Raw genomic sequence first — 27,672 nt, 5'->3', positions numbered from 1 at the left:
CTCTTCCACATAACCTTTCAGGGGAGGTCTACGTTGGATATTAGGAAAAGGTTCTTCCCCCAGAGGGTGGTGGAGCACTGGAACAGGCTCCCCAGGGGAGGCATCACGGCACCAAGGCTGGCAATATTCCAGAAGCACTTGGACAAGGCCCTCAGAGACATGGTGTGAATTTGGGGCTGTCCTGTGCAGGGACAGGAGTTGGACTCGATGGTCCTTGTGGGTCCCTTCCAACTCAGGGCATTCTGTGATTCTATTCTATGATCCTATGATTCTTTGGTGTGGATTTCTGAGATGGAAGTATGTGCTTGTGTGCTGTGTACTGCATGTGAAGTAAGCCTCGTGCAGCTTTGCCAGTTGATGGGCATATGCAAAAGATGGCATCAAAGAAAAAGCTTTAGGGGAAGGCCTTGTAAAAATCTGAATTTAGTATTTGACCCATGTCATAGGCACATGGAGATAAGGAAGCATAATACATAATGCTAAAAGTAACATCCATAACTTTATAAGGTCACGGTCCTGAGGAACAATAATAGAAAAAAAAAATGGAAAAGCATTGTGGAAAAAAATTCCCTTTATTCTTCAAATATGCAAACTATCTTTATTAACACTGAAACTCACAGCATGAAGAAAAAGCCCTCGGGAATCAACATAGTCAAACTGCCAGAATGCTATGAACACACTGTACAGGACGGATCTCCAGTTATCTCTTTCTTCCTTGGGCAGAGCAAGAGAAGGACATACAATTTCAGGGCAGATCTGACTCCTGAATCAACGTGCATGTATCACATATGTAATGTGAACATGGCCTATCATCTGAAAATCCATATTCTTCATGGATTTTCTCTCTTAAAATTAATTTTGAAGAGAAGTGCTCTAATCCAAGAGCTCCTCGTGTATGTATGCATTGAGATAGCTCTTTGTTTCATCCCAAATATTGCCTATATAATCGTTAGGAATAACTCTCTCTGCAAATAGGAGAAACTCAGAAAGTTTCTGCAAGTAGAAGCAGCAGGACTGCAGTGAAGAAAAGACTGCATAAACTCTCAAGTGTGGCGATTCATGACACAGACTCCGTATTCATGCACAAGCAAAGCCAAAAGCTGTTTATTCACAAAAGAGCAGCCTTAATATAGTCTGCCTCCTGAGCTAGTCTTTTTCCATTCTCGCTGCCTCTGAACGTGTTCTATCACACTAGCTCCACGTATGGTATAAACATAGATAAGCGCGCTCTCCTGCTTCGGTGCTCCAGCTGTGCTCCTGACCTTCTGTCCCGCGTATCAAGGCCTCAGTTCTGTGTTTTTGTGGGTTGTTTTTCTATCCCACGGCTTGCGTCCAATAAGGGCGATGAGATCACGGGAGGCCACATTCACTTACTCCACACTCAAGTATCGGATGATTTAAAAAGACAGTTGATAAATACTTTCAGTTAGCTACTTTTGAAGGCTGAGTTAGTACAAGGTCAGCATTGGGTTTGGAAGGAGTACAAACACTTCTGTATTCTTGGCTTAGCTCTTAAAGCCTGCCTCCTTGCCAAGTCAGATGTAGTGGGGACGTGGGTCCTTGGGATATACGCAGGGAAGTCAAAGTGGAGAATTTTCTCTGTACATTGAGAAGTTCTTGTTACATCACCGGCAGGTACAACTCAAAATTGGCATGGATTGAGCTCCTTCCTGGTAAACCTTGCTTTGGAAGATTCATTACTGAAGGAAGTAAAATAGCCTGTGTTGTTTCGAGGATGGGATTAGTTAGATAAGTCGATGTGGGCACCAAAATTGTGTGCAGCTTTACAGAGTGAGAGTTTAGTATTGCCTTTCCTTCTTGGATTAGCAACAAAAAAAATTAACTCTGTGTATATGTATGTCTGTGCACATGTGCCCCCTTCATATATGGGGGGGTGTGTGTGTATGTGTATATATATGCAAATTCCTGACAATACTTTACTGTTCAGGTACTGTAAACAGATAGATAATACCAATCATAAACTGATTAACAACATGGGTAAACACCAGAGCTAAAAACTATCAGCTGAATTATGAAATTCCCCATGGGAGACTGGTTTTCAGTATTTGAAGATGAGGCCTCTACTTGTTTGTGCTCCATTAATCTTGTGTTGAAAGCAGGAAATCACAAATGGCAAGGCTTGCAGTGTACTACTTTGTGGGGCGATCTGAGATCACGTTGATGCAATGTGTTATGGAGAGCCCCTTTTGTCATATGTTTACATGTCTGCTAACAGCAACTGAAAACAGGTTAGGCTCCTGCTGAGTTTTATTAAAGTATCATTAGGATCCTTCCAGGTAGCTTTTCAAAATGATTGGGCTGGAAGGACCCTTTGCAATATTTCTAAACCAGAAAGCACGTGCATATATTATAAAGCCAGAAGGGACCCTTATTATCATCTTGTTTGACTCTCTGTATAACACAAGCCATAGGACTTCCCAGGATTAATTCCCATTTGAGCTAGAGTTCAATCCAACAATCTTTTCTTCCAATTCATCTGTCAGTTTGCCCTTGATATAAAGGAAGTCTCTTCAGGATTAGAATTCAGTGCTTTCTTGAAAAGTTGGACAAATAGTCTGGGGGGAAAAAAAAAGAAAAACAATGCAGCTCAATATAGTCAAATATAAATTACTAAACTTAGGTAACAATAATCAACTGCACAAACACAGGCTGGGAAATTACTAGCTAGCCAACAGTTCTGCTTAAAATGATATAGGCATTATCATGTGTTACCACGGGAGTGGAGTCAATGCTGTCATGCCGTTGTGAAAAAATAAAGTACTTTATTGGGTTTTATAAGCAGGTCTGTTCTTTATGAAGGTGTAGACTCATATCAGCTGAGCTGTGTTAATGATAAGCTAGTGCTGTCTTAGCCCACTATAGATACAGGTTAATGCAGTGTATCTTAAAACTCTTTGATTAAGATCCAGTCTTCAGATCCAGCCATCTCATCAGAGTCTAACCTCACTAAGATTTAAGATAAGATGAACAGACTTGAATTTGCTGTATGTATGCATCATGGACAGTTATCCTGATCAGCTGATGCATGGCATGCTGTTAAACTATGGTAACTTGAGTCTAAGATCTAAATCTTAATGTACATTCTTTCCTCGGTGCTCAGCACTAATAAATCTTTAGCTGAATTGTTGTGTCAAATTTTAGTTACTCCCCTTTAAGAAAGCTGTGGAACAGCAAGGAAAAAGTCCAGATGAGAGGAACGTGAATGATTATTACCTGTGAGGGTATACTGGGTCTGTTTAGTCTAGAAAGGAGAAGAGCAGACATTATAATAGTATTCATACAAGATTAAAAAAATGCTGCAAAGAGGAGGATAATAATTCGTTATCCTGCTCACTTGCCCCCTGCTAGAGCAGATCTCTTGTCAGAATAAGCAACCTGCCTCCCACAGTCAGGAAACAGCCTGCTGCCTTAGGGTCTAAGGCCAACTACTCCCACACAGAGCTACAATACACTTCTATTAACCCTGCTCTGTTATCCACTTTCATGTGGAAGAGATGTATTTGTCCATTTCTCTCAGGTTCCCAACAATCATCCAACCCATAAAAATAGAATACTCTGCCTAGAGGACGTGGAATGTCACAGCACTGATATATAATTGTGCAATTCCTGAAAGACCAAAAAGAGCCTCAGGATCTAGCTTTGGACATCTCAAGAAATGTGTTGTAGGAAGCCTTGCTAGTGCTGGGGTGCTAAGCATGGGAGTTGTGCAGTTGTGGTTGGCAAAACTGATTCCGCTGATGCCTCTGGGGTCCTTCTTCCTGAAGTCCACTTAGGTGCATCTCTGAGTGTAAGGCTAGGGCTTCTGGATGAGAAGGATCAGCGTGGAAAGCCAGGGTAGAGATGTTTGAGTATTATAATGGATTTGGAGTAAGGAGCAGACCTCAAGTAAAAGCTGCCCCGTTTAGATAGTTCAGCTGTGCAACAGGAGGCTGCAAGACAGCTACACTGTAGTAGCCCAAAACCTGTGGAACCTTTCCATATTCCTGGTTGTCTCTAGACATTCATATTCTGGATGTTCATGGACCTGGCTGTTATGGAGCAAGCCCTGCTGGTCCTGTTCACTGGAGTGAGAGATACAGGCTGTGTTCCTGGCCATGCCAGGGAAGGGGGATAGAGCATGGATGAAGCAGGCTTGAGCCTCTGAGATGTTTCAGATGTTGTGTGGGCTTATGTCCAAGTGTGTTAAACACAAGCTAAACTCCATTTGGTAGGAACTGAGAAATTTATCCTGAATTTGTAAGTTTGGGGTCTGGCAAACTTGTACAAGTGCTGGGAAGTGCTTGGGTACTGCCTATAAATAAGGAGCTGTAGAAAGACAGATATTTTGAAGCACATTCTGGAGCAATGTGACTGAAGGGAAGTAACTTCTGAAAACAGCCAAAGATGAGCAAAGGAACAGTTTCCTTTGGAGTCTTATGATGAGGAGTGAAACTTTTCTGAGCTAATCTGGGGTGGCAGGGAGTCATTCCTGGCGTGGAGGTACCATCCAGCTCCTCAGGTGGACAAACTGTTCTTAAACTTTGCATTTCCCCTTCTGGTGTTACCAAGAGGAGAACAGCTTGCTAAAGAGAAATGAAGTTAACTGGTGTTTGGCAGAGCTTGGTAGGGGGGAAAGCTATTTCAGAGGCTGAATAATGGATATAATAAACTCTTTAGCAGCTTCCACTAATGAAAAGCCTATTGACCCCTATTTGTGCTACCAGCCAGCACAGTATGCCCTGTCCCTGCTGTATGGTCCCACATTCCTTCAGGAGATGGGTGACTCTAGTATCTGCAGCCAGAAGGGTTGCCAGAGGAGTGAGAAGCTCTCAGGAAGCATCATCTGCATAGCTGTGCAAACACCAGGACTGTGAGTAAGGAGGACACTGTGTTTATCATAAGCAGTCTTGCCAGTGAAGAGCTGAAAAGGAGTGCTGGGGGTCTCCAGAAATCTCCAAATGGCCAGTGCTAAAAGCTTTATGAGCTTGGGGGAAGCCCCTGACCAAGTGAAGGCTTTGCAGCTGTATCCTGCAGGGTGGAATCATCAAGGCAACATTTTGGTGTCAGTCCAGAAGTGGTGGCATCCCTGACCCACCCTGCCACTTAGCTCATACTTTAGCTCAGAAACAAAGGAGCTCCTAGCCAGCTCATTCACTGAGTCTTCTTTACTCAGGTCTAACTCTTGGACCCCATAAGAATGACTAAGTCAGGCTCTTGTGGAATAAAACTTTCTTCACAGTTTAATTTTCACCTCTTTAATGCCAGTCAGAAAGAGATGAGGGAGAAACAGGGTCAGGGAAGGCTGCATGTGGCAGAGGGGGGAGAAAAGTGTGCGTCTTGGAGAGTGGATCTTTCTCTGTCCTCCACTATGGACTTCTGTTTCAAGTCTTGGCTTTTTACAGCATTAATCTGCACTCTGCTGCCCGATTTCACATTGCTGTCTCACTCCTGGGGTGCCTGTGGGTGTCGTTCTGTGGGCAAACCAGGTGGGAGAGCTGCTCTTTCTCCTCTATCACAGAATTACCAAGTTCGCAGTCCTGTGCATCTAGCTCATGCCGGGAGAGATGCTCCACAATGCCAGCCCCCAGAGAATCCCCCAGGACGTTGGTGGTTGTTCTAAGGCGGTCCCTGAAAAATTAGAGAGAAAAATTAAATATAGCTTCTTAGTAACAGCTGCGGGGATGAAGACTATTTCAAGAAACATCTTCAATGAAACTTTTTCTACTTTTCAAGTCACTCTAATACTTCACACTTCAACATTGACATGAAAATGAGTCCCAAAGAGCCTTCCTTGACTGATAGCCCTGAGTACAGGCTTCACATTCATTCCTGCTCTATTGCATTCCCAGTTTCTCACTGAAAAGTTTTGAAGTTGCCACAAAATGAGGGAAACATTGTTGTGGTTCCACATGGACACTTTCCTTTCCAAAGGGCTGCTAAGGCCTTTCTGCAGACTCAGATGAGCCTCGCCACATCTGTTACGCTTGAGTTGCATTTTGTTTTACAAAAAGGGCAGAAGTTCTGGTGCAAACATATGACTTTTAGTGCTGCTGTGGAGCCACATTTCCTCAGCATGGACAGTGTACACTAAGACAAGGCACCAGATTCTTTGTGCAAAATGGCAAATCTAAAACACCCTTTGCAATGAGATATTCTCCACAACCACAACTGTATGTAAGAGCAGAAGCTATCACCAGTCCAGCAACCCATCATATCCTTAGGCAGTAACAACAGGTAAGACTTTTGGTACCTGATTGAAACCAACCTTTCTGGGTAAGTACAAGAGGTAACCTGGTGTCTTAGGAGGCAGGGCCTTTTCCAGCCAAGTCTGTTCTTATGCACAGTTCACAGGAGAAATGGAGGTGTTGGGCAAGAATGTTTCCAACTGCTCAGCCATGGCTGGGAGCAGACTTTGGCTGCTTTGGCTACAAACCAGCAATACAAGATACAGAAGAACAGAGGAAACACTGACAGTGTATTCTTGAGTCAGGATTTTGTTGTGTTTCACAGAGTGAGGACTGTGCACAAATGCATTCTTCAATATAGTTCCTGAGAGTACTCCTGTGAAGTCAATTGTCCCAAGGTTTAAAAGGGAAAGAAAGGTGAAATGGAGCAATGTAGCTGTCTAGCTGCACCTACCTAAACACTCCTCAACTTTGTACAGCCCAGTCTCATCCTACTTTCTGTGTCTGGCAGCACAGAACCATTGCTCTGCAGTGTGAATTTGTTTATTATTGGCACAACCTGTCCGTGTTGGTCTGGAAATAGTTTCTGGGTTCCTTTTAATATAAAGCAAACTAAGGACATTCTGCTTGGTGACCAGGCTGATCTACAAGTGACCTCTGATGCCTTGGGTCACTGAAATACATGGTGAAGACTCCAGCATGGGCAGAGAGGGCTACGGTGCAAAGGTCTCATGGATACAGGTGTGTTTTAACCTTAACAATATGTTACTGAGGCTGCATGTAGCAGAAACATTGAGCGTACAAACTCTGTAAGCGCTGGCAGGGAGCACAGAGCAGTGCATGTTGCTGAGCACAAAACTTACAGAAGACTTGTGCTGAGCACAAGACTTACAGAAACCAGTCCACAGCGATGATCAGTGTAATGTCTTCAGTTGGCAGCCCTACTGATGTCAACACTATAACCATAGTCACCAGTCCTGCCTGGGGAATACCTGCAGCTCCAATGCTGGCTGCCGTGGCAGTGATGCTGGAGGGAACAGGAAAGCACAGCTATTAGCAAAGGGAAGAAAAGAGGTAGTTGCATTTGCAGAAATGTCAGGTAGGAGCTCAGACTCATCATCTACAAAACATCTTGGCAGCCTTCTTGCCCTGGTCACTGAGCGGGATGGCGACACATGGGTCATCAACACAGCAGCGAGGCTCCCCCCTGCCAGGCACCCATCCATAACAGACAGTTCCAGCTAAGGGATGGCCCAGACCTGGAAATGCAATAAGGGCTCAAGTGGAGCCTCAAACGTGTGGTGCCGTATGTGCTTCTACACTTGGAGGTGTAGTACACCCTTCTTTTCCATACTTTTTTTTCCTCATTGTACTTTCTGAGATAAAGGACAACCTGAGCACACCTCAGATAAGCCAACAAAACTGAAGCCCTTCCTGTAGTCCCACAACTCTTTCAAAAGTCACCTTATTGTGATGATCTGCCCGAAGTCAAGTTCATAGTTGTTGACTTGCGCAATGAAGATGGCTGCAAGGGCCTCGTACAGAGCAGTGCCATCCATGTTAATTGTAGCTCCCACAGGCAGAACAAACCTCGTGATGCGCCTGTCCACACCATTGTTTTCTTCCAGGCACCTGAAGGTGATGGGCAGAGTTGCTGAGCTGAAAGGAATTTACAAAACAACATGAATTGGGTATATGCTGACTTTGGAAGAGAGACTAAGCCTCTTCCTGGTTTATGACCTTACCCACCTGCTTTTTCACCCTGCCATGTGAGCCAGAGGCCAGAAGCTGCTAGGAGAAAGAACAGTCTAAGCAAGGCTTCTTCAGATATAGTGCACACTGCAGTTGCACATTTAGCCATGGCTTTCCTCAGGGGGCTGGGACATGGGCTGTGTAGCCCTGAGGCTGATGATGCTGGTATAACACCAAAAGAAGGTGATTCTGGAGGATTCAGTGTACATAGGACAGAGCCTCAAGACCAAAACTCCTTTTCCAGCTATTAAAAATATTTGAGCCCTTTCTCATCCCCCTCAGTGCATAAGACAACACTGACCCATGTGTGAGAATATATCTTGCAGAGAAAGCAGAGAATTGTTTCTGAAAGAGAACACAAGCAGGAAAAATGTAGTGTGTTTCAGCGTGAGAAAGCATGTAGGAGAGACTGTTATGTGCTTGCCAGGAAATGGACATAGCAAGAAACACGGCACTTAGTGAAACAACAGCTATCTAGAGTCCCTTGCTTTGGCCGTGTTAGTCACTGAACATATGGGTGTTTATGCCTTTGCCCAGGCCTTCTGTGAGTTTAATGCCAGCTGCATACAGTATGTGTGTCTGTGTACGTGTGACTTTGCACAGTACATGTGCAAATGTGTGTGTAAGTACATGTGTGTGAGAGGTATGTCCATGGGGAATAATGCTGCAACTCAGTGGGATTTGATATTTATCCTGATGTAGTGGTTTAGACGGCAACTCAGCCCCACACAGTTGCTCACTCACTCCCCCACTGGTAGATGGGGGAGAGAATCAGAAGGGTAACGCTCAGGGGTTGAGATAAGAACAGTTCAATAATTAAAAATTAAAAAAAAAACAACAAAAATGCAAGGGAAAGGAAAACGAAGAGAGGTGCAAAACCTGGCGGGGGAGGGAAGGGAGGGGAGAGGGGAATGAACTGCCGAAACAAACTGCACACGACGCAGACGCTCACTGCCCGCCAACCCGATGCCACGCCTCTCCAGAGCCGCAACTGCCCCCCCTTAATATACGGGTCATGGTGTCACATGGTATGAAATGAACATGCCATTGGCCAGTTGGGGTCAGCTGCCTGGCTGTGGCCCCGCCCCCCCCAGCCTCCTGCTGACTAGGCAGAGTGCGGGAAGCTGGAAAGGTAGCCGACCCGCCCACGGTGAGGAGAATTAACCCCTTCTCAGCCAAAACCAGCACATTCTCCGCCCCTTATTCCATACCATTTACACCATGCCCAGGTCCCATACCATCCAATACAACCTTACCAACCACCACCCCTCCCCTTCCCTTCCCATCCTTTAACATAATACACAGACATCAGTCCCTTAGTTTATGGACCTTCCCTGTAAAATGTCCATTAAAATGTCCATTGAGTTCACCCAGTCCATGACTCTGGGCTCCATCTGTTGTATCAGTCTTTCCGGGTGGGAGAGATGGTGTGTGTGGCGTTGGGTTGCTGCATACCGAGTCAGTCATCGTTCCATCACTGCTGCACTTTGCTTGTTTCACAGTTTATCTTCCATGGGTTGGGAGGCTCGTACTCTGATATCATTGATACATCACAGAGGTGACACACAATATTATATAGTAGTTCACATTGTGCCGTTCAGTTCATTGACTGTTTTCACCCAAAATCAAATCCCCTTGAGGCACACATCGGATTTCTCCATCCTCCTGCATCACCCACCAAGTGCACCCAGGTCCTCGAGCAAATGCAATCCCACGAATGGGTTTGCCTTTGCCGGAGGCAGGAAGAACCCAGACTGTTTTGCCCAGCATACTTTTCACATACACTACAGGGACTCTATCCCCTTCCACAGTATGTAGGATTTCTGATTGGGCAGGGCCAGCTCGGTTGGCAGATCCCCTCGTGTTGACTAACCACGTGGCTTTTGCTAAATGTGTATCCCAGTGCTTGAATGTCCCACCCCCCCATTGCTCTCAGTGTAGTTTTTAACAGTCCATTGTACCATTCAATTTTCCCAGAGGCTGGTGCGTGATAGGGGATGTGATACACCCACTCAATGCCATGCTCTTTGGCCCAGGTGTCTATGAGGTTATTTTGGAAATGAGTCCCGTTGTCTGACTCAGTTCTCTCTGGGGTGCCATGTCGCCACAGGACTTGTTTCTCAAGACCCAGGATAGCGTTCCGGGCAGTGGCGTGGGGGACAGGATATGTTTCCAGCCAGCCAGTCGTTGTTTCTACCATTGTAAGCACATGGCACTTGCCTTGGTGGGTTTGTAGGAGTGTGACATAGTCAATTTGCCAGGCCTCCCCATATTTATATTTCAGCCATCGTCCCCAATACCACAGAGGCTTTACCCGCTTTGCTTGCTTAATTGCAGCGCACGTTTCACATGCGTGGATAGCCTGCGCAGTAGCGTCCATGGTCAAGTCCACCCCTCGATCACGAGCCCACCTGTATGTTGCATCTCTCCCTTGATGGCCTGAGGTGTCATGGGCCCACCGAGCTAGAAATAGTTCACCCTTATGCTGCCAGTCCAGATCCACCTCAGCCACTTCAATCTTGGCAGCCTGATCCACCTGCTGGTTGTTTTGATGTTCTTCAGTGGCCCGACTCTTGGGGATGTGAGCATCCACATGCCGTACCTTTACACCCCAGATGGGTTTGCCTCTGCGCTGCCAGTTGCTTTGCTTCCACTGCTCTAACCAGCCCCACAGGGCATTTTGCCACCATCCAGGAGTCAGTATAGAGAGAGAGCACTAGCCACTTTTCCCATTCAGCGATGTCTAAGGCCAACTGGATGGCCTTTACCTCTGCAAACTGGCTCGATTCACCTTCTCCTTCAGCAGTTTCTGCTACTTGTCGTGTAGGACTCCATACAGCAGCCTTCCATCTCCGGTGCTTTCCCACAAGGCAACAGGACCCATCGGTGAACAGGGCATACTGCTTCTCATTTTCTGGCAGTTTTTTATACAGTGGGGCTTCTTCAGCACGTGTCACCTCCTCCTCTGGTGATAATAAAAAATCTTTGCCTTCTGGCCAGTCCATAATCACTTCCAAGATTCCTGGGCGACTGGGGTTTCCTACTCGAGCCCGCTGGGTGATCAGTGCAACCCATTTACTCCACGTAGCATCAGTTGCATGGTGTGTGGAGGGGATGTTTCCTTTGAACATCCAGCCCAGCACTGGCAGTTGGGGTGCCAGGATCAACTGTGCCTCAGTACCAACCACTTCTGAAGCAGCTCGGACCCCTTCATATGCTGCCAATATCTCTTTTTCAGTTGGAGTATAGCGGGCTTCGGACCCTCTGTATCCCCGACTCCAAAACCCAGGGGTCGACCTCGGGTCTCCCCATGTGCTTTCTACCAGAGGCTCCAGGTAGGGCCATTCTCCCCGGCTGCAGTGTAGAGCACATTTTTTACATCTTGTCCTGCCCAGACTGGCCCAAGGGCTCCTGCATGAACTATTTCTTGTTTAATCTGTTCAAAGGCTTGTTGTTGCTCAGGGCCCCATTTGAAATCATTCTTTTTCCGGGTCACTTGATAGAGAGGGCTTACGATCAGACTGTAGTGTGGAATATGCATTCTCCAAAAACCCACAATGCCCAAGAAAGCTTGTGTTTCCTTTTTGCTAGTGGGTGGAGACATGGCTGCTATTTTGTTGATCACATCCATTGGAATATGACGACGACCATCTTGCCATTTTATTCCTAAGAACTGGATCTCTTGTGCGGGTCCCTTCACCTTACTTTGTTTTATGGCAAAACCAGCTTTCAGAAGGATTTGGACTATTTTCTCTCCTTTCTCAAAAACTTCTTCTGCTGTGTTGTCCCACATGATGATGTCATCAATGTATTGAAGGTGTTCTGGAGCTTCTCCCTGTTCCAGTACAGTCTGAATCAGTCCATGGCAAATGGTAGGACTGTGTTTCCACCCCTGGGGCAGTCGATTCCAGGTGTACTGGACGCCCCTCCAAGTGAAAGCAAACTGTGGCCTGCATTCTGCTGCCAGAGGAATTGAGAAGAATGCATTAGCAATATCAGTTGTGGCATACCACTTGGCTGCCTTTGACTCCAGTTCGTATTGAAGTTCTAGCATGTCTGGCACAGCAGCACTCAACGGTGGAGTGATTTAATTCAGGCCACGACAGTCTACTGTTAGCCTCCACTCTCCATTAGACTTCCGGACTGGCCATATGGGACTGTTAAAGGGTGAGTGGGTCTTACTGATGACTCCTTGGCCTTTTGGTTGGTGAATGAGCTCATGGATGGGGATCAGAGAGTCTCTGTTGGTGCGATATTGCCGCCGGTGCACTGTTGTGGTGGCGATCGGCACCTGTTGTTCTTTGACCGTCAGCAACCCCACAACAGAAGGGTCCTTCGAGAGACCGGGCAAGGTAGACAGCTGTTCAGTTTCCTCCGTCTCCAAGGCAGCTACACCAAAAGACCACCTGTACCCTTTTGGGTCCTTAAAATACCCTCTCCTGAGGTAGTCTATGCCAAGGATGCACGGAGCATCTGGGCCAGTCACAATGGGGTGCTTTTGCTACTCCTTCCCGGTTAGGCTCACTTTGGCCTCCAATACAGTTAGCTCTTGGGATCCCCCTGTCACTCCAGCAATGCTGATGGGTTCTGCCCCTATATAGTTTGATGGCATTAAGGTACACTGTGCGCCGGTGTCCACTAAAGCTCTATACTCCTGTGGGTCAGACGTGCCAGGCCATCGGATCCACACAGTCCTGTAAGCCCGGATATCCCTTTCCTCCACCCAGCTGGAGGCAGAGACCCTCTAGTCCTGATCATGGCAGTCACAACTCACTTCCTGTAAATATGAATCAATTACGCTTAGAAATGAAATCTGCGCTTCTACTCCTCTGTCTGGGGACCTGCTCACTGGAAACTGGAGCAGCAGCTTTCCTGGAAGAGCTTCCCTGAGTGATTGTTCTTCCTTGTAGTTCACATAGCTGTGCCTGTAGGGTCGAGGTAGGCTTGCCATCCCACCTCATCATGTCCTCTCCATGGTCACGCAGATAGAATCATAGGATGGCCCGTGGTGTGTATCCTCTCTTTTGAGCCAAAGGACGCTTATTCCTAACAGCTGAGACACTACTCTGTCGAGGTGGGGAGCAGGACATATCTTCTTTGAGTTGATGGACCTCTTGGGATAGTTTCTCCACAGCAGAGAGTAGCGAGGAAGAGAGATTTGCTTTGTAATCCTGGAGTCTATCAATCACCTCCTCTACCGTTGGTGCCTTGTTCTCTCTCCAAGACATTACAGCCAATGAGTTTGCATACGAGGATGGTGCGCTCCATACAAACTTCTGCCACATGGGTCGTGTGCACTCCGCTTCATATGGATCTTTGGATGACCGTTGATCGTCCAGGTCACCATAAATCACCTCAAGCACAGCTAATTCCCTTAGATATTGGATGCCTTTCTCCATGGTTGTCCATTTTCCTGGGCGATATGTAACATATTTCTTAAAGGGATACCTTTCCTTCACTCCGGACAGGAGTTGCCTCCAGAGGCTGAGGGCTTGTGTTCATTTTCCAATTGCTTTGTCAACGCCCCCTTCCCTAGAAAGGGATCCCAGTTGTTTGGCTTCCTTCCCCTCTAATTCCAAACTACTGGCCCCATTATCCCAGCATCGGAGCAGCCAGGTGACAATGTGCTCACCTGAACGACAGCCGAAATCTTTTCGCATATCTTGCAACTCATTCAAGGACAGGGACCGGGTGCTCTCCGTTTCATTTATTACTTTTTCCTCCTCTCCTCATGATGGCCCTGCTTCTCCATGACGTCCACTTCCAATATTTCATCTTTTGTATGGGGGTGACTGATACTGTCACAGGTTGATTCTCTGGTTCAGCCACAGTGCTGGTCCTGGGGGTTTGAGTAGCCACAGTGCCTGTCACTTTGCCTTTCAATCCAGAGACATTCTCTTCCCCCTGGGGGCACTGAATACTGTTGAGCAGGGCTCAGTATGCATGGGCCAGTCCCAGCATGTTGCAGTTATCTGTGTCTCTCTGGATTTCCCAGCGTAACAACATACTTTCTCCAAATATTCTACTAGTTTTTTAGGATCCTGCACTTGTTCAGGGGGGGAAACTCCAAAACACTGGGGGTGCCCACTGCCCTAGGGATTTGCCCATGCTGTCCCACATGCCCTGCCACTCGTAACTATCAAGCCTTGGGGCAGATTTCTGGGTGATATTCTTAAGTTGCTTAGTCAAAACCAAAACAACATGCCGAAAAACTAACAAGTATACCTTAACCACCCAAGGATGTTCAAGATACAAAAAGGTTGTTGTAATAGAGGCAGAGACATCATAGAACAAAGTTGCAAAGATACCATTCTGTATTTCCTCCATATAAAATCTCTCAGCAGAGGAGGTATAATTGATAATTGCCTCAACAAGGTGGTATCCGAAGTACAGTAAGGGTTTCAGCAAAAACCCCAAATACCAGATAAAGCTGGAAACCAGTGTTTGCTTAACAAATATCATAGGCAAAATGTTAATCACAGTAGAACACAGCAGACTAAACAAAGCAACACCAATCTTTAACACCAGCTGCAAAAAGGACAACATGGTGCTGTGACCAGCAGCTGTTGTTATCTCCAACCCTTGAGCCCCATGTTGGGCGCCAAAAAGACTGTTGGGGTTTAGCCGGCAGCTCAGCCCCACACAGTCGCTCGCTCACTCCCCCACCGGTGCGATGGGGGAGAGAATCAGAAGGGTAACGCTCGTGGGTTGGGATAAGAACAGTTTAATAATTAAAATTAAAAAAAACCCCAACAACAAATATGCAAGGGAAAGGAAAACAACGAGAGGCGTGAAACCTGGTGGGGGGGGAATGAACCGCCGAAACAAACTGCACATGACGCAGCTGCCCACCAACCCGATGCCGTGCCTCTCCAAGCCGCAAACTGCCCCCATTAATATACTGGTCATGGTGTCACATGGTATGGAATGAACATGCCATTGGCCAGTCAGGGTCAGCCACCCAGGCCATGGCCCCACCTCTCCCAGCGTCCCGCCAACGTGGGAAGCTGGAAAGGTAGCCGACTGCCACGGTGGGGAGAATTAACCCCTTCTCAGCCAAAACCAGCACACCTGAGCTCAGCATTTCAGTGATACAAGCAGAGTCATCACCATGGTTGGTAAGGAGGAATATGGGTCATGCACTGATGGTTAGAGATGGCCCCATGATTAGGTCTCCTGAGCAGGGGAGTGGGAATTTTTCTGCTCTCAGATGAGTTTGGCTGGACCAGTGCAAAAAGCTGCTAGTGCTAGAAATTGTGAGACTGCAGTGCTGCACTGAGGGCAATGGAGTGCTGAGAAGCAGCCCCAGAGTATCCTCACCAGCCCCAACCCTACTCCTGTGTAGCTGTCATACCTTGAGGAGGTGCCCAGGGCTGTGATGAGGGCCTGCAGAAGCCCTGCAATGAATACCCAGGGGTTTCTGTGAGTGACGATGAAGTAGAGCAGTGGCAGGATGCAGAGGGCATGAATGAGGAGTCCAACGATGACGGTGAGCGTGTACATCCCCAGCTGGCCTCCCATCACTGCTAGGTCATCCATCTCCAGGATCTTGCCAGCAATTAAAAACATGATTCCAACTGGGGCATACCTGTGGCAGAAACACAAGGCTGAAGCTCAGAACTGGCGCCAACACTCTCACACCAACTTTAATGCATGCTGTCTGGACAAATCCCCAATTAGCCAGCACACCAGAAGTGCTCACTGAGCCCAATCGTTGGATGATACTGCTGGTTTCTTTTCTGGAAACCTAGAGAGAGCTGGGACTTGTTCATCATATGGTAAAAAACCAGCACTTGTTGCACTGTTGGGTACTCCCTGCACTCTGTTGTGAGCACAGCTTGGGCACTGGTGGAGGTTTCCTCCTCCTTCTGGGTTCCCTACATGTTTCCACAACACTCCTTGTAGAATTGATAGGGGAGGTTATGTAGAGGAGTCTTCAGAGTTCCTTCCTTTTCTAACAGAACTTGGGCTAAGAGTGTGCTTTTTTACTGAGGCACAGGGAAGTATAGGAGAAACAGGGAATCGGGGAGTAAAAGCATAGGCTCTGGGATATCAGCCTTGCTATCTGTTCAGACATTGACATTTAAGGAATAGGAACATATAGGGAATCCAGATCTGGTGTAGCAAGGGCTGGGCACACACACCTGTGAAAGCAGCCATGGCTTATATAAAAACCCATTCTGAGGTACACTGCTACCCTTTCCATTCCTTAAGGCTTTTTTCCCCCTCCATAACAATGCATATCATGAGCAGCAGTGAGGCTCCACAGAAAGGAAGCCATAACAACAGAAATGGAGAATATCATGGGCACTAAACTAAACATGGACAAATAACTGGACCAAAGAAAATCCAGCTCCATGGCCACACCTCTCAGGGCTTGGCCTCTACAGCTGAAGAGCTCTCATGCAATTCATGCACAAGGCTCAGAGGTCCATATGCCAAACTCCAACTTATCCTGGGAGGTTTGGAAAAGTTTCAGGAAAGGATTTCACAAATATTTCATTTCCTTTGACCTTTCTCTTAGAAGATATTCTTGGCTGCAGCTAGTGAGCAGAGCTCCCCAGGAAAAACAAGCTCCTGGGAGATGCTCTGCAGACTGTGGCATCAGGAAGGAGTGCTGGGCTGCAGCTGACAGTCCTGCCTCCTATGCCAGCAGGATTCTGTAAGTCAGGAGGTCTCTCCAGACACTACCTACTGTATGTGCACAGGCAGTTTTCTGAGTGTAACCAATGTGCTATACATCAACACCCTGCCTTCCTTCACTGCAAGGGGCAGCTGAAGGAGGGGATGTTGAAGTCACCTTCAAATTGTCCCTGGGAGTAGTGTGCAGGTCTGCTTGTTCCACTGTGCTTGTGCTCTCCCTTCTGTGCCTTCAGGCTACTCTTATCTCTTCTTAGGAAAGCAAGGCCCCAAGTTCTGGCTCATCTGTGGAGGAAAAGAGCCCAGAGGGGCTGGGGCTCCCCAACACTCTGCTATGAGCTCAGGGTTGTTCTTCCCCTTTGTGCCTTTCTGTGTAAGGCCTGTCCCCCGTGCCCAGGATGTTGCTCTGAGGTCAAAGACTGTGACTAGAAGACCAGAGAGTGGAAGCTGGAGTGATCTAAAACGGGAGAGGGTGCGGAGCTGACAGATCTCCCTCCCTCTCAGACACTCCCATGTATTCTGCCAGCACCTGCATCTCTCCTGTCTCGCAGTACCTACCACAAACTCCTATTCAGACATTGACACCTAGATGGGTAAAGAGCATAAACCAACAAGATTCGGTAAAATGCTGCCTTCTGGAGAAGACTCATCTCAGCAATGCCTTGCTTATCTGGACCATGTAGAACAAGCAGCCTTACACAGAAAGCAACAAGCAGCTGAGCTCTAGAGGAGTTGGGATCTGGGAGACCTCAAATTGAAAGGCAGTAACTTTGAGTTGACCTTGTCAACCCAGCTCAGTTCTCAGAGCTAATGCATACAGATGCCACCCTGAGTAGCAGGAAAGCGGCAATAGGTTATTGAGATTCATAGCTAAGTCAGACTCCTGGAACATAGCTGGAAGGAAAGCTTTTGGTGGGAAAGCCTCACACCCTACCCCTGTTGGTAAGGCTAAGAGATCTTCCACTCCAGCTCTCTGGTCTTCCAAGGATATTTCCAGCAGCCTCAAGGAAAGCAAGTCCTGGTGTACCTGATATTTCTAAGGTAAAAACAAAAAACAGGAAATGAAATGTAAACAAATATCCCATCCAGACTTTTCCCTCCATCCTGATGGAGCCAAAGGAGAGCTGTGCCCATCTGCTTTTCCTGTACATGTCATCCTTAAAGCTACCCCACTTCTCATCAGGTCAGCGGAAACTGCACCTGCAGACCTCCTGCTCCAACCGGCCGTGCTCCTCACCAGATGATAATGGCCACCAGCCTCATGATGGCTTCGTTGAGGCAGTTAAAGAACTCCCGCAGGGCCCGTCCCTTCTGCTTCATGCTGCCGATCACCAAACCGAAGCACATGGAGAACACTACCAGCCCCAGCGCGTTCACCCCATTGGCTGAGCCTGGGATGGGAATGACTTCTTCAAATGTCAGCACCTCGGAGATGGTCCCCAGGGCATGAGTGAAGTTCTCCAGGATGCCAGTGAAGTTCTCAGGCACAGGGATCTGAGTGGTTGTCACACCTGCTGTGACATTGCTGCTGTGGAGGATGGTTCTGGTGAAGACCCTGGTGCTGTACTGCGTCTTGTACTGAAAAGACACACATTCTCAGATGTACTCGCAGGCCCTGGTTCAGGAGCTCAGGACAACATGCTATGCTTTTGCATCCCTTCCTAAAGAAAGGAGAGTGCTGCAAGTTCACTGCTGACCTGTGGGGGAACTTGCCTGTTCTCAAACTCCCTAGCTTAGTACTTTCATCAAAAAGTTCATAGAGCTGAAGGTCAAAAGAGACCACTGGAGCATCTCACATCCCTAGGACCAATATTATTCTGGCTTCTCTGATAACTCTTTGTATTGCTTCCAAGGACACTAGCACTTCAGAAGAGACAAATCCTTGGAGAATCTGCTCACATTTCACTGCCAGTCCAAGACTGCTACCTGAGATCACATAAACCCTTCCTGACTCTGAGTGTGGGATGGGATGGAGGTTGAAGCCCCCATCTACAGACAGCTTGAAAAGCTTGCGTGGGGGGGTGCTGTAATACAGACTAATGACTGCAACACCTCCTGGAGCAGTCAGGCTTGGGGAAGTGTGACGGCAGTATAAAGAAATTGCTACTCTATCCCTCAGAGAAGTAGGCTGCACCATGGTCTGGGGCAAGGGAGCAAAGGGGAGTGATAGGCTAGGTGGGATTTCGTACCTGTTTGAAGCAGGCTTCTACCAGGTTGGGTGGGAACATATTCCTGCAGTAGATAAAACAAGGAAAGAGTTATTGTCCTGTTTGACTAGCAAGAAAATATGGGCTTCCTGGCCAACACTTCTGTCCTGGCGCAGTGTCTCAGGTCACAACTCTCACAATGCCAGCTCAGGCTACAGAGCAGATGGGCCCTTTCTCTCTGACTGACAGAAGATAAAAATATGCTCATCTGGAGCAAGGCACCCTCCTGCATCTTTTCAGACTCCAGAAGAGTGTATTTCAGGTATGTGGAAAGAGACTACACACATACAGCACTAGGATACGGGTTCATTGTAAAAGCATCATCAAACCCAACTGAACCTGGAAACAATACCATATTACAATTTTTAATATACTGTCTTGCTCTCAGCCTCATCTCTACAGCTGTCATTTGAGCTCTCTGTTATGTTGTACCTTAGAAACAGCTTTATACCACCTGAGAAGGTACATCTTTGCAATTCACTGTGTAAGGTCACAGCAAGGGAGGGAGAGACAATGTCTTGGGAACCACTTCCTCGATTTCCTTGGGTCAGTGAAGATGGATAGTTGGAGTAGCCTTTGCTGAAGGGCATGTAGTTATTGATAGTTTTCATTACTTGTTTTGCTGAGCATACCCTGGCCTCTTGCATTAATACCTCTAACAGAAGGGCTGGACTCCAGAGCTCCAGGCCAAGCGTTCAATTTCAGAGTGGCAAAGCCAGTTAGCTAGACTGAGCTACAAGTAGTAGGCTGGGTAGACTCAGCCATAAAGTAGTAGTACTTTATGTATATATACTCAGTATACTCAGCCCCGTAGTAGTATGGGGGAATATAATCTCACTGACATGGTCTCAGTGTGAGACCATCTTGTTCACCTACCTCACCAAGTCCATGAAGGCATCTGTGGTCTGCACCTGCTCAATTCTGCCTTCTCGGTGAAGCTTTTCCTTAGATCCTTTTCCTGGGTGGATGATGATCACCATGAGGATGCCAATGAAAACTGCTATGATCGTGGTCACCATGTAGTAGACGACAGCCCGCATCCCCATCTTCCCTGAGGCTCTGCCATCCAGCGAGGCCATTCCTGGGGAGTAACACAGAGAGACAAGGTGAGAAGGTCTATTGTCTTGGAGGGAAGGGGGAAGCCCGAGGAAGATTCAAAGTGTGCAGGGCACATGCGTGAGTTGGATGAGGAGCTGGGGTCTCTAAGGAAGCACAGCATACAGGGGCAGACTTTCGAGCTCCAAAGTGATGTGGATATGGGAGAACGTGGCTTGTGGTTATGAAGAAGCATAGCACTGATGGGTCTTAGGCTGCATTTGGAAATACAGCAATTTCCTCCTAAAGCTCTCAGAAGGGTAATAATCCTCTACTAGTACATTGGACCTTTAAGTCCCTAATGGTGGGATGTTTCAGCAGGTGGAATGCCTTGCTGTCCCTTCCTTTGTCTGAAAGCTTGACAGGGGCAAGGGGAGCAGTTCATTGCAATGTTAAACCCTATGGTCTTGTCCAAAGGGACTGGGGTGGAGATTGTAATGGAAATACCTTTAAATTGTTGTAACCCATGATTTGAGTTGCATGTTATAGGAATTACTATATCAGGAACCACCCAAAATAGCAGAGGACAAGTCTTACAAGCAGCAGTGACCCAACCTGAGCTGGCTTTGGTGCCCCATAACTCCACGCAACACCCCACCTCTCTTGCCCTGAGTGACCACCAGAACAGACAGAGCCCAAAGTCATGGACTAAATTAACTCAGTGGTCATTTGGGGACATTTTACAGACATTTTATGGACATTCTACAGGGATGGTCCATAGACTAAGGGAATGATTTCTGTGTATTATGAAAGGATGGGAAGGGGGGTGGTGGTTAATGAGGTTGTATTGGATAGTGTGGGACCTAAGCATGATGTAAATGGTATGGAATAAGGGGTGGAGAATGTGCTGGTTTTGGCTGGGATAGAGTTAATTTTCTCCATAGAGCTAGTGTGGGGCTGTGTTTTGGATTTGTGCTGGAAACAGTGCTGCTAATACAGGGATGTTTTCACTCCTGCTGAGCAGGGCTTACACAGAGTCAAGGCCTTTTCTGCTGCTCACCCCACCCCACCAGTGAGTGGGCTGGGAGGGCACAAGGGGTTGGGAGAGGACACAGCCAGGACAGTGACCCCAACTGACCCCAGGGCTGTCCCACACCTTATGATGTCCTGCTCAGCACATAGAGCTGGGGGAAGAAGAAAGAAGGGGAGAAGGTTCGGAGCGACGGCATTTGTAACCATTGCGTGTGATAGAGCCCTGCTGTCCTGGGGCTGGCTGAACACCTGCCCGTGATGGGAAGTAGTGAATGAATTCCTTCGTTTGCTTTGCTGGTGTGCGCAGCTTTTGCTTTACCTATTGAACTGTCTTTATCTCAACCTGAGTTTTCTCACTTTTACTCTTCTGATTCTCTCCCCCATCCCACCAGGGAGAGTGAGCGAGCAGCTGTTTGGGGCTTAGCTGCTGGCTGGAGTTAAACCACGACACTTCTATGAGGACCTGGATGAAACAAGCTCTCCAGCCAGTGATCAACTCCAGCTCTTTTGGATGGACATGAATTAACTTTCCCTGGGCTGGAGGAAACCTGAAGCTGACTTGGGCAACAAACTTCTTGATGTTTGAGGTTATGTAGGATGAAATCCTTGTTAGTGCTCAAGTGTTGAGCATTAGAAACATCACATTGTGTCCTCTCTAGTCTTCTGAGAAAGCACAAGGCCTTCTGCTTCTCTTCCCCACTACTGAGCCAGCAGGGCTATGAGTGTGAATCATGTTCACTACAGCTGTAGGTTCAGGCTTGTCACTATTAGCCAAGCTAATCCAAGCACCTCCAGGGCACAGAGGGGTACTCCAACAACAGCTAGCATCTGTCATTGCTGGTTATTGCTGTGGCTGAAATCAGCAGAAAGCACTTCTCACCTGTAATCAAGCTAGAGACAATGAGAGGAAGAACCAACATCTGGAGCATACGCATCAGCAGCTCGCCGGGGAAGGAGAAATACTTGATCTGGCGATAGGTCAGCTGGTAGGGCCGGAGGGAAAATGCCAGGATGATCCCTGTGGATCAGCAAGGGGCGAGAATGGAAATAGAACAGTGTGATCTAGTGCTCTGTCCCTCAGCCCCACAGCTGGCTTTTCTCTTTCTCACCCTCTTTCAGCTCCTCTTCTCCCCAAAGGAGCAAAAGCTCTTTCTTTTTCTAAAAGTCTATGATCCAGTTTTTACTGTATGCTTTCTCTCCCTCTGACATATTTATATGCACAGGACCCTCAGGCTAAACCACAGGTCTCCTTGTTGCTCTGTCTTCTGCTCCTCTGGGGTCTGTTCCCAGGAAGCTCATGAACACAAAAATGCTGTGACCGGAGATATGATCTCCCAGCCAAACCTATCTGTGACTACACAGTTCAGAGACTTTGTCCACCCACCTCTTAAAGCTGAGTTCAGCCAGTGAGTTAGAGACGTGAAGCCTGGATCAAAAGCTAGGGACAATCCACTACCTGCTGGGCAGATTTAGTTTACATTGTGCCCAGTGCATCGTTGATCCTTTGCATCAGTTCCCCCTTCTGGAACTGTTAGGATAAAGCTGTGGGATGAATCTGAAGGCCCCTGTGCCTGTAGCTGCACTCACAAGAAGCCTCTGAACAAGCCTGGATGATTTTTTATGAGGATTGATAGAGGCGGATCATCAAACCCATTCTGTTGTAGACTGTTCCCAAGCTGCAGCCAGCAAGGATCAACAAGGACTCCATCACACAAGCCCTCTGCAAGGTCTGTTGTCCTTGGACACAAAAGTGCTTCTGATTTACACAGCATTTTGAGCTGTCAGCTCATCAGCTTCACCTCCCCAGCCAAATCATTATGATAAAATAAAACCTTTGTATAACAAACAAACTTTTCCCCATATTTATAAACGGTGCTCAGTGTTGTCACCAGCTCCATACCTAGTAAGACTGCAGCAATGGTGAAGAGGACAAAGGCATTTCTTCTGAAGAAGCTTTTAGCACTGTCGGCAGTGATACTGTGCATTCGCTTCTTGGCCCGCGCTGCCCGCTTCTGCACTGCCTGCCAGAAGCGCTGCACCCGGCTCTCGGCATTGAGCCGCTTGTCTGCGTCCTCGTTGAGGAACAGGCTGTTGATGTGGCTCTGCTCGCTCATGGTCAGCACGGCTGCTCAGTCCCCAAGGCACAGCTCTGCCTATGCTGGGCAAGGAGAAGCACAGGAGGGAAAGCGTAAGCTGCAGCACCTGACACCTTGCCTTCATTTTTAGGTAATTTCCCTGGGGCCCTGAGCAGGTTTATTTAGAGTTGATTAATAAGCTCCTCTGCAAGGAGCAGACCCCGGGGAAAGATATCTAAAGGGCTGCCAGGGTCTTGTCATGACCACTCTGGTGTCTCTGGAGAAGCTCTGGCCTCTGTAGTACCCAACCTGCACCGAGGAGTGGCTTGTGGTGGAACTGGGCAGACAGAAAGGGCTCCACATTCACCTAGGCTTGTTCTTAGGAGTTTTATCAGTTTGGACAGGAATTAATTTTTATCACCTTGCAATAAAAGCAGTTCCTGTATACAAACTGTTCCAAACAAGACTAAGCAGCAAACAACATTTCTGACATAACTTCTAGATGGACAGGCCTCTACCAGAACAGCTTTCCCCATGACAGCCAGCAGCACCAGCTGTTTCTGCAGTAAAGAACATAATCCCTTTGCCTTCTGTGGAGCCTGAGGATAATGCTTTACTGACTTTTCTTTGAAGCACAATAGGACTTTCAAGTAGTATCTCTTGTTAGACTCCACTGATGGGGTTAACTTGCTGTCCTGTCTTCACAAATACTAAGATTGAGATCAAACCTACTCCAAAGAGGTAAAGAAAGGACCAGTTCTGTGCTATTACCTACTGCCTTCAAGGCCTGGAGCAGCCTACTGTTCTTTAACTGTTTATTTTTTACTATTATATCCATATTCCTCAGAACAAAACCCCAAGGGGGCTGCACAGACATTCCAGTCCACTCTGGAGTGCTAAAAGGCACCAGCAATCCAACACTTCTTATCATTAGGAGGATTATCGCCTGACTATGCAGGTGCCATTTTCCTATTGTCACCATGCCTTGACAGATACAAGGTCTGAAAACAATTCTTGTTCCCAGGAGTTTGCAAAGAAAATGCAAGTCTAGATGAAACCAAAGAAGAACAAAGTCACATTAGAACATCAGCAGGTGCTGAAAGACCTTTCTTTGGTGTTGCAAGTCAAATAAGAGCTACTCCATTTGCAATCCTAAATTTAAGTCACAGAAACCATCACAACTGGGATTACATTCTCTATAAAATATGCATCTAGTGTCTGCCATTTGGAGCCAGATAAACGCTTATCATGAATTGGAGACATCACCTTAGAGAGGAATTGGTTCATGGTACAACATTGCAAGGTCATTTCCAACAGACAGATGGAGGAAAACCTCCATTCTGATAAAAGATTTGATTGCACAGATGCTAATACCTTCATGAGGTGGAAGTGGAGAGTCACCTGAGGTGGCCCAGCCAAGTCACTCTAAGCCCTCCCAAGGCTCAGCTGTTTGAAGGCAAAGATTCTGGGCTCTTGCTGCAGGAACCTTGCAGCGCTGCTGCGGTCACCCAAGCTGTTGGATCAGCAAACAGCATTCTGTGGATTTTGGTTGGCTGATTCCAGCTTGATCACATACTCACTCATTACACCACCCTGATTTTATCTGTTGATGGAGCCAATACACATCAGACTGGGTAAAAACTGCTTGTCTTCCTCCTTTTCACTGCCAGTTCTCCTACTTTTCACAGCTATGCATGAGAGAAAGAAACTGCAATTTATATATTCCTTCGGTTCATTGAGTTTTTGCCCCCTGAACTCCACAGTAGGTTAAGAAAGTATGGATTCAATCCCCTGTGCCCTAGAATAGACTTGTGTTATTTATTTAGTAGCCTCCCAGATATAGGGTTGGACAAACAAAATTATTAGCTGTCAGGTTCCAATGAGTCAGGACTTTCATACATCTTGTATCCTCCTGTCTAGCCAGTTACTGGCATCACTGGCCCTACAAGGAAGAGGACACCCCTCAGATCTCACTCTGCCATCATGGACTCACTGAATAATCCCTTTTGTGATCCATCTTATCTTCTTTTGCCTGCAGGATTTCCAGAAGCCTGTCCCAGAGTTTACTGCCCTTATGGTGAGAAAAGTAATTGCAGTGTCAGCGGCTGGAGGGGTAGAATAGAATAAATAGACTCTTTCAGCTGGAAGGGACCTACAATGATCATCTAGTCCAACTGCCTGACCAGTTCAGGACTGATCAAGTTAAAGCTTGTTATTAAGGGCATTGTCCAAATATCTCTTAAACACTGACATGCTTGGGGCATTGACCGCCTCTCTAGGAAGCCTGTTCCAGTGTCTGACCACCCTCTCAGTAAATAAATGCTTCCTAATGTCCAGCCTAAACCTTCTCTGGCACAGCTTTGAACCATTCCCACACATCCTGTCCCTGGATCCCAGGGAGAAGGGATCAGCACCTCCCTCTCCACGTCCCCTCCTCAGGAAGGTGCAGAGAGCGATGAGGTCACCCCTGAGCCTCCTTTTCTCCAAAGGAGACAAACCCAGAGTCCTCAGCCACTCCTCAGAGAACATACCTTCCAGCCCTGTCACCAGCTTTGTTGCGTTCCTCTGGACACATTCAAGGACCTTCACATCCAGAACGGCACACAGTGCTCCAGGTGAGGCTGTACCAACACTGAATACAGCTGGATAATCCCCGCTCTTGACCAGCTGGCTGTGCTGTGTTTGATGCACCGCAGGATGCGGTTTGCCCTCTTGGCTGCCAGGGCACATGGCTGACTCCTCTTGAGCCTGCTGCCGACCAGCACCCCCACATCCCTTTCTGCAGGGCTGCTTGCCAGCCACTCCTCTCCCCAGTGAGTCTTGTGCCCACCGTTACTCCCTTGCAGGGGCACAATCCGGCATTTGGAATTGTACAGTTTCATCCCATCAATCACTGCCCAATGCCCCAATATATCGATCCCTTGGCAAGGCCTCTTGTCCCTCCAGAGAGTCAACAGCCCCTCCCAGCTTGGTATCGTCAGCAAGCTTGCTAATGGGACATTCAACTGTGGCCTCCAGATCAGGGATCAAAATAGTGACCAGCACTGGCACTAGGGCTGAGCCCTGAGGAACACCGCTGGTGACCGGTCACCAGACCCATGGAGCCCCATTCGCTACAAGCCTTTGAGCCCTGCCATCCAGACCAGTCTTCACCCAATGCACCATCAACGTGCTCATCCTACAGCTGGACACCTTCGCCAGAAGGATGCTGTGACAGACAGTGCCAAAATACTTACTAAAATCCACAACAACGACCTCCACCCCCTTCCCTCCATCCACAGGGTATGGACCTAGATAGCCTAGAAGGATATCAAATTGCTTACAGAGGGCTTTCCTTTGTCAACCCATGTTGCTTGTGCCTGATGATGGCATTGTTCTTTAAATGCCTTTCAATATTACTCAGTATAACCTTCTCCATATTTTTTCCAGGTGCTGAGGTTAGACTCACAGCTCTGTAGTTCCCTGGATCTTCCCTCTTGCCCTTTTTGTAGATTGGAATAATGTTGGCCAGCTTCCACTCAGTGGGAATGCGGTGTGACTTCCTACAGCAGAATGGATTACCACCTAAGGCAATCAGTTCTAAAAGCAGAACCACCAAACAAAGTTTCAAGCCCCAAAAACTCTCTTCCGTACTCCCAAACCACTCACTCTTCATCAAACAACCCAGCACACCTTGGTAAGGTGAAGTGCTAACTTACTTTGCCATGCAAAGCTATCGTCTCTTTAGTGAAGTGAAAACAGTCACACTGACGGCTCTGAAATCACCCATCTGCTACACACAGACCAGACTCCCCATTTGCCACAGTGACTTGGGAAGACCCACACTGAACCAGGAGTACAGAAACGCAGACTCACCTCTCCTCCAAACTTTGCCTTTCTTAGAGTTGGACCATACCACAACAACGGCACGAATTCCTGTATAGGGAAGGTGGAAGCAGAACTCACACATATTAAGGGACTCACCTGCTCTTTTCTCCAAATGTCTCCTCCTCCACGTGCACTAGAAAATGTATTTTTGTGCAAAACAAAATGAAATTTCTAGTTTGATATGGGAAAGTTCAGGATTAGTCATCTGATCCCATGTTCCACCATATGCTCAGCAGCCTTCTCAGAGCAAAACTTATTGCACAGAAGGAACTCGCCAGCAGAACTTGCTCCTGTTGATGTCCCCACCCTTTTGCTGACTTGCTCCCTTTCTCCATATGCATATTTTGCAATATAGCAGCCCCCTCCACAGCACATTCCCTCTGTGTCACTGGCCTGAAATTGTGTAAATATTCTTGATTGCATCAGCTGGAAATTCTCAGACTGCTGCAGTAAGTCATCAAAATACTCATGCACATTAACAGTCTGGCAATGGCTTGGATTTGCCTTCTTGTGAGGAAGAAGGTGGCTTTGCTCTCTTGATGAAGGTTCTTCCTTGGTGAAGGCTGCTTCTCCAGGCTCCACTCTCCCAGAAGCACTGAGATATTTGAGAGCATTTTTGGAGGTAACTTCAAGGCTAGAACCAGGAAGCACAGGATATTTTGCAAGAAAGTTCAGCATTGCAAAACTAATGCCTAGTTCCTGGTAATGAGGTTGCACATAAACAGTGGAATTGTGGCTATTTTAGGGACATCAGTCAGAAGATGGTGAAAGTAAAAAATGGGGAAGGAAAACTTTTGCACTACATTTTTTGCCCTGTTCTTTGCAGATTTTTGTGTGGTTATCTTCCCATCTACCCAGGGAGAAGATTTCCAGCATGGC

The 27,672-nt window shown here is 47.3% G+C and overlaps 1 protein-coding gene across 6 annotated transcripts; it reads right to left on the bottom strand.

Moving 5' to 3' along the window:
* Positions 1-527: 527 nt before the first annotated feature.
* LOC135316272 (excitatory amino acid transporter 4-like) lies at positions 528-27,413 on the bottom strand. 6 transcript variants are annotated; one of them, XM_064469243.1, is made up of 12 exons: positions 26,890-27,407; positions 22,752-23,009; positions 21,732-21,869; positions 19,661-19,865; positions 18,767-18,809; positions 17,815-18,155; positions 15,292-15,525; positions 7,650-7,844; positions 7,078-7,212; positions 5,525-5,628; positions 3,235-3,262; positions 528-2,576 (listed from the first exon to the last, which is right to left on the bottom strand). In XM_064469243.1, exons 2-11 carry the CDS (start codon positions 22,963-22,965, stop codon positions 3,258-3,260), a joined length of 1,614 nt encoding a protein of 537 aa, XP_064325313.1. In that variant the 5' UTR covers positions 22,966-23,009; positions 26,890-27,407; the 3' UTR covers positions 528-2,576; positions 3,235-3,257. The 6 variants fall into 6 exon arrangements, with proteins under 6 accessions (XP_064325313.1, XP_064325312.1, XP_064325311.1 ...); XM_064469242.1 differs by lacking the exon at positions 3,235-3,262; XM_064469241.1 differs by lacking the exons at positions 528-2,576; positions 3,235-3,262 and adding an exon at positions 26,375-26,468 and having other exon boundaries at positions 5,240-5,628; positions 26,890-27,405.
* Positions 27,414-27,672: the final 259 nt, after the last annotated feature.

Source organism: Phalacrocorax carbo, chromosome 19, assembly GCF_963921805.1.
Source record: "Phalacrocorax carbo chromosome 19, bPhaCar2.1, whole genome shotgun sequence".
Taxonomy (NCBI): domain Eukaryota; kingdom Metazoa; phylum Chordata; class Aves; order Suliformes; family Phalacrocoracidae; genus Phalacrocorax; species Phalacrocorax carbo.
This window is presented reverse-complemented; position numbering and strand designations above follow the sequence as displayed.

Excerpts from the sequence above, each read along its gene's own strand:
- LOC135316272 (XM_064469241.1), bottom strand. The coding sequence starts at position 22,965 with ATGAGCGAGCAGAGCCACATCAACAGCCTGTTCCTCAACGAGGACGCA. Across the intron at positions 21,870-22,751 it reads CATTGCTGCAGTCTTACTAG|GGATCATCCTGGCATTTTCC; the intron begins GTATGGAGCTGG and ends GCTGATCCACAG. Across the intron at positions 5,629-7,077 it reads ATCGCTGTGGACTGGTTTCT|GGACCGCCTTAGAACAACCA; the intron begins GTAAGTCTTGTG and ends CTAATTTTTCAG.